The sequence below is a fragment of the Argopecten irradians genome, chromosome 2 (genome assembly GCF_041381155.1).
Source record: "Argopecten irradians isolate NY chromosome 2, Ai_NY, whole genome shotgun sequence".
In the NCBI taxonomy this organism is placed as follows: domain Eukaryota; kingdom Metazoa; phylum Mollusca; class Bivalvia; order Pectinida; family Pectinidae; genus Argopecten; species Argopecten irradians.
Window position 1 is genome coordinate 49,036,877 of NC_091135.1, and position 15,218 is coordinate 49,052,094.

General features: G+C 33.4%; 1 protein-coding gene across 1 annotated transcript in view; it reads right to left on the reverse strand.

The window, feature by feature from the left end:
* Positions 1-931: 931 nt before the first annotated feature.
* Positions 932-15,218, reverse strand: part of LOC138315787 (uncharacterized) — a 29,085-nt gene continuing 14,798 nt past the window's right edge. Inside the window, exons 8-22 of the mRNA XM_069257049.1 lie at positions 14,396-14,614; positions 13,408-13,551; positions 12,907-13,023; positions 11,160-11,300; positions 10,419-10,538; positions 9,866-9,982; positions 8,814-8,942; positions 8,233-8,352; positions 7,531-7,665; positions 6,128-6,256; positions 5,742-5,864; positions 5,152-5,289; positions 4,756-4,884; positions 4,253-4,387; positions 932-1,104 (exon numbers count right to left, since the gene is read on the reverse strand). Coding sequence (XP_069113150.1) covers positions 965-1,104; positions 4,253-4,387; positions 4,756-4,884; positions 5,152-5,289; positions 5,742-5,864; positions 6,128-6,256; positions 7,531-7,665; positions 8,233-8,352; positions 8,814-8,942; positions 9,866-9,982; positions 10,419-10,538; positions 11,160-11,300; positions 12,907-13,023; positions 13,408-13,551; positions 14,396-14,614 — 2,036 coding nt within the window. The 3' untranslated portion in view covers positions 932-964. The remainder of the gene's footprint in view (positions 1,105-4,252; positions 4,388-4,755; positions 4,885-5,151; positions 5,290-5,741; positions 5,865-6,127; positions 6,257-7,530; positions 7,666-8,232; positions 8,353-8,813; positions 8,943-9,865; positions 9,983-10,418; positions 10,539-11,159; positions 11,301-12,906; positions 13,024-13,407; positions 13,552-14,395; positions 14,615-15,218) is intronic.

Below are 15,218 nucleotides of genomic sequence, written 5' to 3' on the forward strand. Positions count from 1 at the left end.
TGTATAAATTTTGGCTCTGACCCCCGGGGGCAAGAGGGGCGGGGCCCAATAGGGGAAATAGAGGTAAATCCTATAAATCGCTACTAGTCTTAGAGTTCTGCACGGATTGTAACCAAATTTGGCCAGACACATCCTTGGGGGAAGGAGAACAGAACTTGTATAAATTTTGGCTTAAACCCCCGGGGGCGGGGCCTAATAGGGGAAATAGAGGTAAATCCTATAAATCGCTACTTGTCTTAGTTCTGCACGGATTGTAACCACATTTGGCCAGAAACATCCTTGGGGGGAAAGGAAACAGAACTTGTATAAATTTTGGCTCTGACCCCCCCGGGGGCAGGAGGGGCGGGGCCCAATAGGGGAAATAGAGGTAAATCCTATATTTCGCTACTTGTCCTAGAGTTCTGCATGGATTGAAACCAAATTTGGCCAGAAACATCCTTGGGGGAAGGGGAATAGAGTTTCTGTAAATTTTGGCTCAGACACACAGGGACAGGAGGGGCGGGGCCCAATATAGGAAATAGAGGTAAATCCTATAAATCGCTAATAGTCATATAGTTCTGCTTAGATTTTTACCAAATTTGGCCCAGAAACATTCTTTGGGTTAACAGAATTCGTATAAATTTTGGCTTTGACCCCCTGGAGCAGAAAGAGTGGGCCCAATAGGGGAACTAGAGGTAAATAGTCAAAATTCCTTCAGAAAAGAAACAATGAACCTGTATTCAGAACATTCCTAGGCATTAAAAACCAGGTAAGCGACACAGGCCCTCTGAGCCTCTTGTTTATATGAAGAATTATGCGTTAGTTTATATTAAACAAATAATTATGTAGCTTGATCAAGATGAAGTTAATTGAAGCTGTGTTTGTGATATCTTCGACTGTTGAACAGAATATTATCTTCCATCGATTGTCCCAAACATATTTAACAACACAGTTTGAGGAAGAACAAATAAAGGTGTGTTTTATTTTACTTTTTCCCGCCACAAGAAACTCTAGCATGTATTCCATTAGCTTTACATTCACATCCACGGTAGTATTTGTTCCTGTACTTGACTGTGAACCCTTTCTCTCCTATTTGACGACATTTTCCATTGACATCCTTACATACTGAAAATTAAAACAGCCGTTTAACAATCTTGTAATTTAGGGCACGGATTGAACGCAACTTTATCAATATGGGAAGTGAAGTATAAAACGAAGACCTAAATCATAATGGAATTAGTAAAGACAAACATTTGGTGATCAAATTAAGAGTATATTTTGCTTCCATCGTCTTATCAGTGACTACGTAAAATTGCTATCATAGGAAGGTGACGAAATCCGATACCCCAAAAAAGCTAATAATTAGCATAATAGGAAAATCACAAATTATAAATTTCATTTATGAATTTTGAAAAAAATTCAATCGACAGCATCTGTAGATATTTACATATTTTAGACATTTTGTTATCCACTTTTATGAACGCGTGTACTGTATATGATAAGGTAATTCGGGATACTTACAGTATCCGGCGAATTTCTCTACTTAATTCGGGTTACTTACAGTATCAGGGAATTTCTCTACTATATATGATAAGGTGATTCGGATTACTTACAGTATTAGGCGAATTTCTCTACTTAATTCGGGTTACTAACAGTATAGGACGAATTTCTCTGCTATATATGATATGGTAATACATGTTACTTACAGTATACGGCGAATTTCTCGACTATATATGATAAAGTAATTCGAGTTACTTACAGTATTGGGCGAATTTCTCTACTATGAATGATAAGCTAATTCGGATTACTAAAAGTATCAGGCGAATTTCTCTACTATGAATGATAAGCTAATTCGGATTACAAAAAGTATCAGGCGAATTTTTCTACTATATATGATAAGGTAATTCGGGTTTCTCTACTATATATGATAAGGTAATTCGGGTTACTTACAGTATCGGGCGAATTTTTCTACTATATACGATAAGGTAATTCGAGTAACTTACAGTATCAGCCGAATTTCTCTACTTATAATTCGGGTTACTTACAGTATAGGGCGAATTTCTCAACTATATATGATAAGGTAATTCGGATTACTTACAGTATCAGGCGAATTTCTCTACTATGTATGATAAGGTAATTCGAGTTACTTACAGTATCAGTCGAATTTCTCTACTTAATTCGGGTTACTTACAGTATAGGGCGAATTTTAGTGTTTCCCACAGGAAAAAAAGGGCATGGTGCTGGGTTTTGAAAAGGGCACTTTGACCACGATAAATAACCATCAGAGGGGCACAAAGGTTATATCGACGACTTCCAATACAAGGGAAAATCTTTAAAATTGTCTTGTTGTTTATTTAATTCTGGTTCAACTTAATATGATTTAAACTCTCTGAGTTGCTAAGTAATATTAGGACATCTATTTAATTATTCTGAGTGAACAAAATGATTTTGGAAATTGTAATCTGCCGATCATATGATCATGACTATAATTGATTCACAAGAAAGATCTAAATTTCATTTATATTGATTAAAAGAATGGGAAAAATGCTAAATGTATTCCTTTATTTCAATCCAATTACCTTTATTTCAATCCAATTACCTTTATTTCAATCCAATTACCTTTATTTTAATATATATCTTTATTGAAGTATTAAAACTACTGCATTGAAATGAATAAGATAACTTGTTTCATAATAATGGATAATTAATTAAAATAATGTTCTAAATTTGCAAGCACTAAATAAGAAAATACAGATAATTGTAGAGTAGTATTCAAAATATTTTTATTTAATCTGATAGAGAAAAAAGTTTGTTTATTTTTTAATTTGATTTATTTTAATTACTTTGCTATTAATAATTTTATTATTATTGCAATATCTTTTCTAAAAATAAATTCACATTGAAATTCTAAAAAAATAATACCGTTTTCATTTTTAAAAACGTGAATATTAGTAAAAATCTTGAAATTCAATACCTCCGGATCTACTTTTACAATACACCCAAAATGGCGGCCATTACGATTGCAAAGCGTGTGACATCCATTAGATATAGATAGGCCTATTAAACATTAAAAACGTGAGCAAATCATTTACAGTTGTAAGCAGTATTTGTTTTTGAAGTAATGCTCACTATCTGTAGTCATAAAACTTATTGAAAGGTCAGCTGATTGTTTTCTAGGCTGCCGATCGACTGCTTGACTTCAGCTTACGTAATACACAGACCTGAAAGTGACACCACAAGCCAAGGTGGAAATAGCCCAAGGCTGCTAATAGGGCCATCGGGGGTCAGGGAGTGGTCACACCTCTTTTGTTTACTTAATTATCGAGCCACTGCCTGGTATTTTGGTAGTTTAGTAAAGTGTACTGGGGACAAACAGGACAGGGTGTTAGGTTATAGGGGCATGGCGTCAGGTAAAAAGGGCACGGCGCGGCGCCATGCTAATCGGGGCTGTGGGAAACACTAGAATTTCTCTACTATATATGATATGGTAATACATGTTACTTACAGTATCGGGCGAATTTCCCTACCATGTATGATAAGGTAATTCGTGTTACTTACAGTATCAGGCGAATTTCTCTATTATATATGATAAAGTAATTCGAGTTACTTACAGTATTGGGCGAATTTCTCGACTATATATGATAAGGTAATTCGAGTTACTTACAGTATCGGGCGAATTTCTCGACTATATATGATAAGGTAATTCGGGTTACTTACAGTATAGGGCGAATTTCTCTACTATATATGATAAGGTAATTCATGTTACTTACAGTATCGGGCGAATTTCTCTACTATATATGATAAGGTAATTCGTGTTACTTACAGTATCAGGCGAATTTCTCTACTTAATTCGGGTTACTTACAGTATCAGCGAATTTCTCTACTATGAATGATAAGCTAATTCGGATTACAAAGAGTATCAGGCGAATTTCTCTACTATTTATGATAAGGTAATTCGGGTTACTTACAGTATCAGGCGAATTTCTCTACTATATATGATAAGGTAATTCGAGTTACTTACAGTATCAGGCGAATTTCTCTACTATATATGATAAGGTAATTCGGGTTACTTACAGTATTGGGCGAAATTCTCTACTATATATGATAAGGTAAATAGGATTACTTACAGTATCAGGCGAATTTCTCTACTATATATGATAAGGTAATTCGGGTGACTTACAGTATCCCGCGAATTTCTCTACTTTATATGACTTACTTAGAGTATCGGGCGAATTTTTCTACTATATATCATAAGGTTATTTGGGTTACTTACAGTATCGGGCGACGCTGGGTTTATATCCGCCCCTTTCACAGGTGACACACACTAACATAGCACATCCATTCCGAAAGACATGCTGCCATTCGGATCCCGGCTTCCTACATACACCGCTTTGTGGGTCCCTGCAGCCTGAGGAATATCACAATGATAGATTAAAAACAATTGTACATAAAATATAAAACTTTCATTATTCTTAATAAAAATTTAAGCACGCTTTATTTCCCTCAAACCTATTGTTCTGTTATTGAGTTGGTACATGTGAAGTTATAGAGATAGTAAATATAACTCAGTATTTTACTTGTTCACATGCAAAGTTATCATCATTTCTTAGAAATCAAATTGAAGTAACTATAATAAAATTGCCTCCACGATTGATACATGAAATACAAAGAAACTTCAATTATACATTAGCATGCGAGATTTGCGGCGGAAGTTGATGAAATTAAGCTCATAGAGATTGCTTGTAGTATACATGTTAAATTTTCTATAGATGTTACCAGCTGGTTTTGTCCGTATAGACCTAGAGTACCGCCCATTTGAGGAAGATACCAGACATGTCCTAGTGAGACAGTTTCCCGCGGACCATTCCTCATTCGCTTGTCTACAGACACCTTGGTACATACATCCTTGAAATGATATAAAATGATAGCATTAAAAAAGGGTTAGAATTATTTATATATTTTTTATATTATATTAAGAGAAAAAAATCCAAACCGACGATAGAAAATATCATTTTTGTACAATAGGTAAGCTTGTTTTCACCAGGTGAGGTTTTTTAAATATCTGGGATGGTAAAGAATACAGCAACATTTACAGCTGACATTACGGTATTGTTGTTGGCAAATTGTCTGAATAAAATATATGAAGAATTTAAAGTTGTATCTTGCACTGACCCATTGATGATGGAGCAATTCGTAGACTAGATTGTCCACTAGGCATTTTGTAGGCTTCACATTTAGCTATCATACATCTCGAGTCGTCGTTCCATTCAGTTCCAACAGACCTACACACACCGTCGCTACTTTTACATTCTACAAACGACATATTTTATCCGTAATTGTTGGTTAATACTTGTAAAATAAAGATAGTATTTTAATTTCTTAAACACAGGATGCTACTCCAGCCTGTGAATTACGATATAGAAAAATATCAAAGCAACATGATAGTTATAAATTGAAGAATAATATGTGAATTAACTAGATAATTAAGGTTTTGATCTTTTAATCATATCGTATGCTACTTCTCAAGGACAAAATTGGTTAATATCAGAATAAAACAATGGACCCAAATTAAATCTACATGTGAAACAACTGCGAAAAACAATATGTGCTGTATGACCTAAATACAATTTCCATCAATGTTTCGTTGTAGCCAGACTGATGCTAAAGCTATGGTTGTGGAATTAAGTTAACAGATGATTTAATTGAATACTTTCAGAGATTTAGTACCAATATAGCAAACCACATAATGATAAAAACCTTACTTCGAGACATAAACTTCAATACCGGTGTACGGGATGGATTATTATCATCACATTTGTACGTCATACAGTTCTCCTCGATCGATTCCCCTAAGACTATACAATTTCCTTTAAAGTCTTTGCACGCTGGAAATGAGGAATAAAATGACATTTTATTATAAAAGATTAAATTTTGTTAAAATCAACATTAAATTAATAATAACTAGCATCAATTAATAAAATCACGGTAATATTTTTGTGATTTCGTAGGCAATTGTTTTAATCGCTAAGATTTGAACGCAAATTGTTGAGAAAGGGATGTATCATATATACCCTTAAAATTGAGAAAATTTCGACACGAGAAAATAGTCGGATATACAGTTAATTGTATATATTATATGAGGACTTACCACGTTTGAACGGCTCCAGACGAGCAGTATACCTGTTATCTGGCAACCTCTTTACGGTGCAAACATACTCTGAACATGACATATTGTGATAACTGCCTTCATCTACACAAAGTCCGCGGTAAATACAACCTAAAGTCAAACGAAATCTTCATACTACATTTTATTATGTAATCATGTTTGTTTATCTCATGTATTCTATCCGGCCAACGTCAAGTTAGCACTGGATTTCGGATTCGAAATGTGCCAGCACCTTATTCGTTATTCAAAAATTAACAAATAAACAACAAACATAAAAGACAGATCAAAACATGATTTCACAACACAGAAAAAAATTTAATACCTCGATAAATTGTTTTGAGTTTGAATAACGCATATTATGCCAGCACCGTATTTGTTATTCGATTTTTAATTTTGAAAAATGAATAAATAGATAACAATTACAAAACATAAAAAAACAGATTAAAACATAATTTCACTACTTCAAAAAAACTAAATACGTCGATAAATTGTTTTGAGTTTGAATATGGCATATTGTGCCGGCACCGTATTCGTTATTCGATTTTTAATTTTGAATAACGAAACCGGTACTGGTGCCACGCCTTATTCGATATTCAGTAAAACTTACATTAACATCATTTCACGACTTTCACAAAAACTAGTCCGCTAAACCAGCCAATTTTATAAGGCTTTTTTCTTTCCTTTTTTGACCAATATACAGTCTATATATTAGGCACAAAAAATGAAAATAGTCTAATGATATATGCAGGTTTAGCGGACTACACAAAAAAATACACAAAAAAAGTTACTGACCAGTACATTCCAAACTTTAATACACATAACTTTAGAACATGATATGCATGCACGGGCTTTTGTGCTTACATGGCAGCAACGCGTCTGTTGGGTGTGTTTAGATAACTTCGAGGCGCCCCATATATACCGAGTAATGATCTCTTTAACCAGTTCAGTATTTATCATTTATTTTCATTATAACTTTTTGTAGTTAATTTGAAAAATCTCATCTAAATGTTATTGTTTATCGAAACTGAAAAACGAAAAACGATATAGGGAGGTGTTATACGGCTTTCAAATCTTGAAATGATGTCTATGTAAGATTTGTATAAGAATCCTGAATCCCAAATCCGTTGCTAACTTCGCGTTGCCTTCTATCCTGAAGATTAAATATTGCGATTATATATGTACTTGCACATTATTTTTTAACATACCAGGCATTACAACAATCATCACTTTACAGGTAAAATATAAATCTTGATTTTAATGGCTACGTAGTAATCAAAGAAATATATATTGATATTCATTGAATAGTGAAAGTAATTTAATTTCAATTAGTTTTTAATTTACATATAATAATCAGTTTAAAATAAGATTTCAATTTTTTATCGTACCCATTTTTTTAATCTTCATAGCGAACACGTGACTTGAGCCTCGTTGTTCCTGTGCGCAGTAATATGAAACACATTTTCGTCTATCCTGGTACGTGTCTCCCACATTTAAGCAAGTACCATCAGTCATCCTACACGCTGGTTAGAATAAACAAGGAAAAGGTCAATTACTGATACTTTATTTCTGTTATATTATTGTTGTTTCATATCTACAGGATTAATGACAGTACCTCGTTTTCGATATTTCTTCACATTCAATGCTCTGCATTACTGTTACAGTAAAACAAGGTTATAACAAACCTCTAGGGATCACCAAAACACTTGGTTATAAACATAATTAGTTATACACATAGTACAGATATGAAAAATATAGGACTATTGACGTTAGAGTCATGGTTTTATGGTAAGCATGTTCGTTACAAACGCGTTTTACTGTATGACATTACAATAAAGACACGGATGATCGATTTATTATTGATTAGACATTTTATATGTTATAACAAAACCTGAATCTTATAGTCTGCGAATGTGGAGAGAAAAGGCATTGGAATGATATCCCGGAATTGACCCTGTTTTGGGATGTGAGGATTTCACTAAGGTAGCATTAGTGTTACATTATGCCATTCTCTACTCGTATAGTGGATCATGACATATTACAACTAAAGGTAACGAGTAAGTTGACACTGTTGATTAAGTTATCCCTACCTCCTTTGGCGAGACCCATGTGACAGGCGAATCCATTGACGCCGGGCATACATTTCCGCAGGAAGCAGCCTTCTAGAACTGTCTCGCCTATCTTATAACATTTGTTGTTGTAGTTACACACTGCAAAAAGGTAAAGACAAATATTTCAGATACCTTTGTGTTGCATTCGCGTCACCTTATGTTGACGGTTTTTCTGAATATTTTACAATAAAACAATCTTTATCTTACCAAATTCTTAATCAAATGTATCATTTTTCTTTTTCGTTTAAATCTTGGAACTTATGACTCAAAGGAAAACCCTCCAACGTAATTTGATTTATTTGTTTGGATTCTACCGCCTGTAATGATACCCTAGCGAACAATTGAAATATTATGTAATATCAAATCATTTAACTGTCATGTTACATGTGTATGGTGTATGGCAGTGGTAAGTATTGCTTCATTCGATAGAAAGGAAACTTCCCATATTGTTATACAATATTCATTACAATGACATGACATTTTGGCATACTATCGTTTTGGTGATTAAGAAGAAATTAATACTCTGTTTTGAAATATTTTGTGCAGTTTTCGTTACTTACTGGATACAAGATTCTTCATATACAATCTGATAGATGTGCCGTTTCTTTCCATAACACATTGAAGTATGTTACAGCCACGTCCTTTGAACGCAGTGAATGGGGTTTTGCATTCTCCATAATAGTTACAAGCTGTTAGAAGAAAATAACATTATGCATGATCGTAGTTTTTCACATTATTTTGTGGTGTGTTAAATTAGACAATATATATATGGTTAAACACCAATCATTGTTCAAATAATAAGTATAGTTTATACTCTGTCGGCGTTTGAGATTCTTTAAAACATTAAAACATTAGATAAATCAAGCGAGTTAAGTCAATGTCATCGATATTTAATAAACTTTTTTTCTCTCATACCTACGGATGTAATACTGGCTGCTCTAGGGCAATACATTCATGTCGCCTGAGGCTACCCTTGTTATAAAGCCTTGTGACGTCACAGCGTCGACAAAATTACCATTTTCTAGGTACAATTTGAATTTTTTTTTAGAAACTGCACTGGATTTACTTAAAAAGAAACAAACAACGGGATTTGCGTTGCAAATATCACGCAATTTTCATGTATGGAGAATTGACTTGCAGTCGCGATTTTTCCGAATGAATTTCAAAATGGCGGGAAATCATAGTAGTAAAATTGTTATAAAAAGGTCGAGATATGAGAGAAAAGTACTCCTTCATATATGGATATAAAGTACAAATATTCTACCATCGGGATCACAAAATGTAAAACCTCAGCAAGCATCAGGATTTTCAACATTTTGTGACCCTTGGATGGAATATCCTTACCCTTCATATCCACATATGATAGAGTCACTTCCTATTGCCTGGATGTAAGTGTGGGTGGGTCTTACAGTGGAAGGAAACCGGAGTACCCGAATAAAACTCTACTTGATCGGGCAGGTGACCCGCAACCTTTTCAAGTCCGTTCCGGGGATCGAACACCGGCTGGCAGGGTGAAAGGCGAGTGGCTTAAACACTTCACAACCCGATCGATATTCGTAAAAGCAGCATTGAAAAGGTGTATACAAGAGTCATTGATAGAGAAAAGGATTACCTCCCGATACAAATTCGTTGCCACATCTACTGGGCTGTCTACGACATCTGTAGGTGATACAGTTTTTGGTGTAGGTCGTCCCAAGTGGAATGCATCCTCCATTCCCATCACTGCATCCTGAAATACAATACATACTGGCTATGGATTTGTTATAAATGTTTAACTCTTAAGAGTTGTGATGTATGAGGTGTTGATGTTACTGATTATAGATGAATGAAAGATAAAACCGCTAAATATCTTTAAGAGAGTTTAAGTTGACGACCATATTATCACCAAAGAGATTGTATCGATAAAAAGTAAGCTCGTTCATGTTCTCAATGTGTTTGTTCAATCTCATATGTCACGAAAGTTTCACTTGGTGATTATTGTCAGACCGAAAGGCGCGACCACTTTCTCTGTATATATTTCTGTTAATGAGAAAATGAAACTATGCAAAAATTGGATTTAGCGAAAATGATATGCTTCTTTTATTCTGGCATTTGATACCCTTTCCTACTTAGCTTATTTGTAAACACAATACAATTCTTCATGCAACAAAAACAGCTTTTTGTACCTGCCCTCTGTAAGTGGAAATACGGCATGTATGTCGTGGGATGCAGTTTACATTCAGTGACGTAACAACCACGTGATTTTCTGTATCCAATGTCTCGGCAAATTTCCTCGTCCTGACACCCTTGCATTGAAAATAAACAATTCAACAAAATTAGAGATGACATGTCTTTAAGTATTGAACGTATTAATTAAAGAAAAAAATATTTGGAAGTCTGAGATGAATAAAATGTCCGATATACATTGATATAATTTATTTTAAAGTTTTGAATACTTATTGCACAGCTAATTAAAATGATATCACATTCGACCTATTTAGAGATACTCTTCCGCCGACAGAGCTCATACGATACTCATACTTTTAACAATAATTGGTGTTTTATCGTGTATGTACATTATACATGTATGTTAACTAACACGAACATAATATCAAATAGTTTTAATTATTCTACTTTTGGTGTATGTGCAATCTGTATTTCATTCCATATAGGACATTAGTGCTATGGATTATTTCGCGGGATGCAATTCATTATTTTTGATATTTGTATCTTGAAGTAAAATTAGAGCTCAGATTTGTCGATAGTGGTAATGGTATAAAGTAAGTTACTTTTGTAACTGAAGAAAAATATTGATTCGTCTTCTCCTGCTTTTGATTGAGAAAAATACCAATCGTCAGTGGTAGAGCATCTTTAATTTTTTTCAGGTCGAAATTTAGTCAGATGATACCGTTTTGTTCTTTTCTTACCGATTTTGATTGATTTTACCACAAAGATAGTCTGGCCTCTTTCATCCAGTTCCCTCTGACATATTTTCTGGTCACATTTTTCTCCTTGGGTTTCAATCCATGTTTCGTTTTCTTTCCTACAAATGTCCCCGACACTGCAACCTATATGTTTCAGACAATATAACAAAAATTCAATATAATTTCGAAAATGTCACTAGCACAAAACAACTATCTGTTAAACGATTAAGATTAAAAAAAAGACTGTCCTATCTGAAGGTATCACATGGTGCAAATATATACAGTACTTTGCACACAATAACACATAAACAACACTCACACCGTACGTAGTGAAGAGACATTTCACAGGACTACTATAGATAATACACAGGCAATATGTCTTCAGGTAAATTCAGGTCAATTTCAGGTCAATTTCAGGTGAAATTTTTCAGGTCAAATTGACCTGAAAAGAGCAAAAAAGTCATTTCAGGTCAAAATCTTGACCTGAAATTGACCTGAAATTCATATGAAATTGACATGAAATTGACCTGAAATTCATATGGAGAATTTTTCAGGTGAAATTGACCTGAAGCATTTTTCAGGTGAAATTGACCTGAATTTCACATGGAAAAAAATTCAGGTGAAATTGACCTGAAATTGACCTGAATTCACATGAAGATTTTGACCTGAATTCACATGAAGATTTTTTTCAGGTCAATTTCAGGTGAAATTGACCTGAAATTGACCTGAAAAAATCTTCATGTGAAATTGACCTTAATTTCAGGTGAATTTCATGTGAATTTCAGGTCAATTTCAGGTTTTTTTTAGATTTTTTCAGGTCAAATTTACCTGAAGACATATTGCCTGTGTACCTAACAAATTCATTTACATACATATATTAAGCAGAAGAATTATATACAATCAAACTTTGTCTTTTTCACCTTAAACTATTCACACTACATTATCACATCACATTCATCTAATACTCACAGTTTATATAATTGAATTTACGTTCTCATATATTCTAATGTATTTCTAGATATTTAGACAAAAATTCTATTATTAAGTCAATTTTGAATTATAATATATGCTTGTTTTCTTTAAACACATTCTGACATTCTCACATTAATATTAATATATTTAATATAATTGTTTTATTATGTTGTTTTAATTTTGATGTGATGTATATATAAATATCTATAACAGTTATTACAAACAAAAACAGTTGGAATATAATTAATGCCGTATACCACAATCTGTTATATAATGAGTAATACCAAAATATGAACTAATATTACGTATTACAGATGTTTCTATTATTTCTATTAAATGATAGAGTAATAATCATAACGATCCTTTAATACGTAAAGTATAATATACAAGATGTATGGTTAGTTTGTGGATAATAAGTGTATCACCTCCAGAAGAAGATCACGTTTATGGATTTTTAACTAGTTTTGAATCTATTGAAGAATCGTTGAATCTTGTAACAAGAATAGTTCGTTATAGTTTTATCTGTTTTACGTTTTGTAGTTTTAATCAATCAGTATAATGAAAAATGGTTTATAAAATATAGTTCAAACTCGTAAAAAAGTTGGAAAATAGAAATGCTATCCTACATTAAATAACTCTTTATGAACTCTGATCTGTGATATGACCATTTTATATAATATAATATATATATAGATACACAGTTATCACTGACATTCACCGGAAGACCGAGATCTATACAACTCCAAATCAAAATCAAAGTTAGGTATCATAGACTCACCGCCTTCCCGAACATCCAAGAATTCAATGTTCTGCTCTTCTCTACACTCATAAGTCACACAGCCAGTTTGTAAAGAGTCTCCAACCTTGATAAAGTTTCCATCATTATCTTTGCAGCCTGAAACATTACTTTATATTGTTACTTATATCAATCGCATAATTGGAATTATCTATTATGATACAAATCTTAAATCAGTACTTGTTAAAAAATAATGAGCGATTGGAAAATGCTTTTATGAATTTTCTATTTGTTTTGTAAAAGTAACTACATGATCATTTTGGTACACAATACAGAAAATAATTACTTATGTCTGCTTATTTCATTTCCTACTACTAAAATGTTTTATTTTATCCACAAGCACACAATTTGCCCTGCTACAGAAAATTTCTCTCATTTATAATTTTCCTGAATATTTTAAAAGTGAAACAAATACGTTGTAGAATGCATCAATGTTGCTATTTTCAAACAAAATACTATCATATTTCTTTATACGACATTTACCACAGTCTAGCGGTGTGTAGAAGCAGAAATAAATCATAGTGTTATTGTCACAGTCTTTGATTTCCGGTATAGCGCCTTCCTTCTTTCTTCGGACCCCGACATTCTCGTCATCAAAGACGAAAAATTGCTTTTTGTAAGACATTCCTGAGGAAAACAGGCAATCAATTACATATACAAATATAAAATTGTTATGCATCGGTGCTATCTATTGATCTAACAGAAAATAACCTCAATGTCTATTTCTTCATTTGCATAAATATCGATGGAAATGAAATAACAAATCATGTATATCTGTTTTCCAAAGGTGAATCGAGTGTTTCTATAGTATAATGAATTGTATATATATTCAAGAAGGTATTCGTGATTTTTTTTATTTAAACATAATTTATTGTGTAATTTTATATACAATAGGATTGGGCACAAGGTTTCCAACTTATATGAAGCCCTCTCCCTGATTCGTGATCATTAATTAGCTCTTACCTTCTAGGTCGATTTATATAAAGTAAAGGTATATTTTCATAAATGTCTGTGCATAAATCAGAACGTATAGCATTGGTGTAAGGACATACATGTAAGACTACATATGTCTTGAATGCAATGATGTAGATATAAAGGTCCGCACGCCAACATTCATAGGAGAAGGGCAGGTAACACTGATAATAAGTAACTAATATAACTAATCATAGTGATGTGTAGTTTATACACAACGAGGCTTATAAAATACAATATTGAACGTCAATTGCTACTGTAGCTTCTATTCATGTAAGAAAATATAATACTAATCATATTACTGTAATAATTAAACTTGTCTAAGTGATCACCTCTATATAAGGACCATCTGTTTAATAAGGTCACTTCCTGTGTATCTCGAATTGCCTATTTCAACACCATGTAACCTGTGTATAAAGATCCCATGGCTATAAGAGAATTTTCCCATTGAGTGTTCGTTACAGAGAAGTTTGACTGTCTGAATGATCTCTATCCTAACCTCTCACGGTTTGACAGTCGTCAGCCTTATCAGCCATAAACAGAGCGAAAGGCTTCTCCTTCGGTAATACAATAGGGACATCGATATCACCATCCGATCTGCAACAGAAGTAGAACCCTGTGTTCTTTTTGTATTCGCCATCTGGAACGACTCCTTTGACATAACTTAGTGATTCATATCCATTCAAATCGTCCATTTCTACATATCCCTGCTTAAATCCTGCAATAGAGAGGGAAGTCTTGTTATAGAAGCGTTGTGTGTATAGACATACAGTCTTGATAAACGTGGTTAGTAGTGTATCTAAAAGGAGTGTTTCTTTAGCTATTTAACTAATAAGTGTTACCAGTATTAATTGTTTTCATGTTAAACATGCAGCGAAAAGACCGGGCTCGAACCCGAGACCTGGTGTGATGTAAAACATACCGATGTCAATATGTAAAAGCACATGAACCGATTATCATTTTACTTCAAGGAACAAATTCCTGTGAATTATGACGGTTGATTAAATAATCATGTGACTTTAAATTCTAAAATGCTAAGATTTTGATTGTTTCCGTATGATATTTTCTCATGCAGCATGGATTAATGATAAGCCACGGATCATTATTCTCGCTGTGATTTCAGTTAAAGTTTTCATATATGAGCACTTTTCTTCGCGATCTAGAATTCGACTATAGGTCTATTTATTTGTATTTGAATCATTTAAGATTTTTGCGATTATTGCATGCGAAATTAAATATCCCACCCAAAACAAGTTGGTTTACAGTTACTGTATTATTGTGGGCCGCGGTGGCCGAGTGGTTAAGATGTCCCGACATATTAC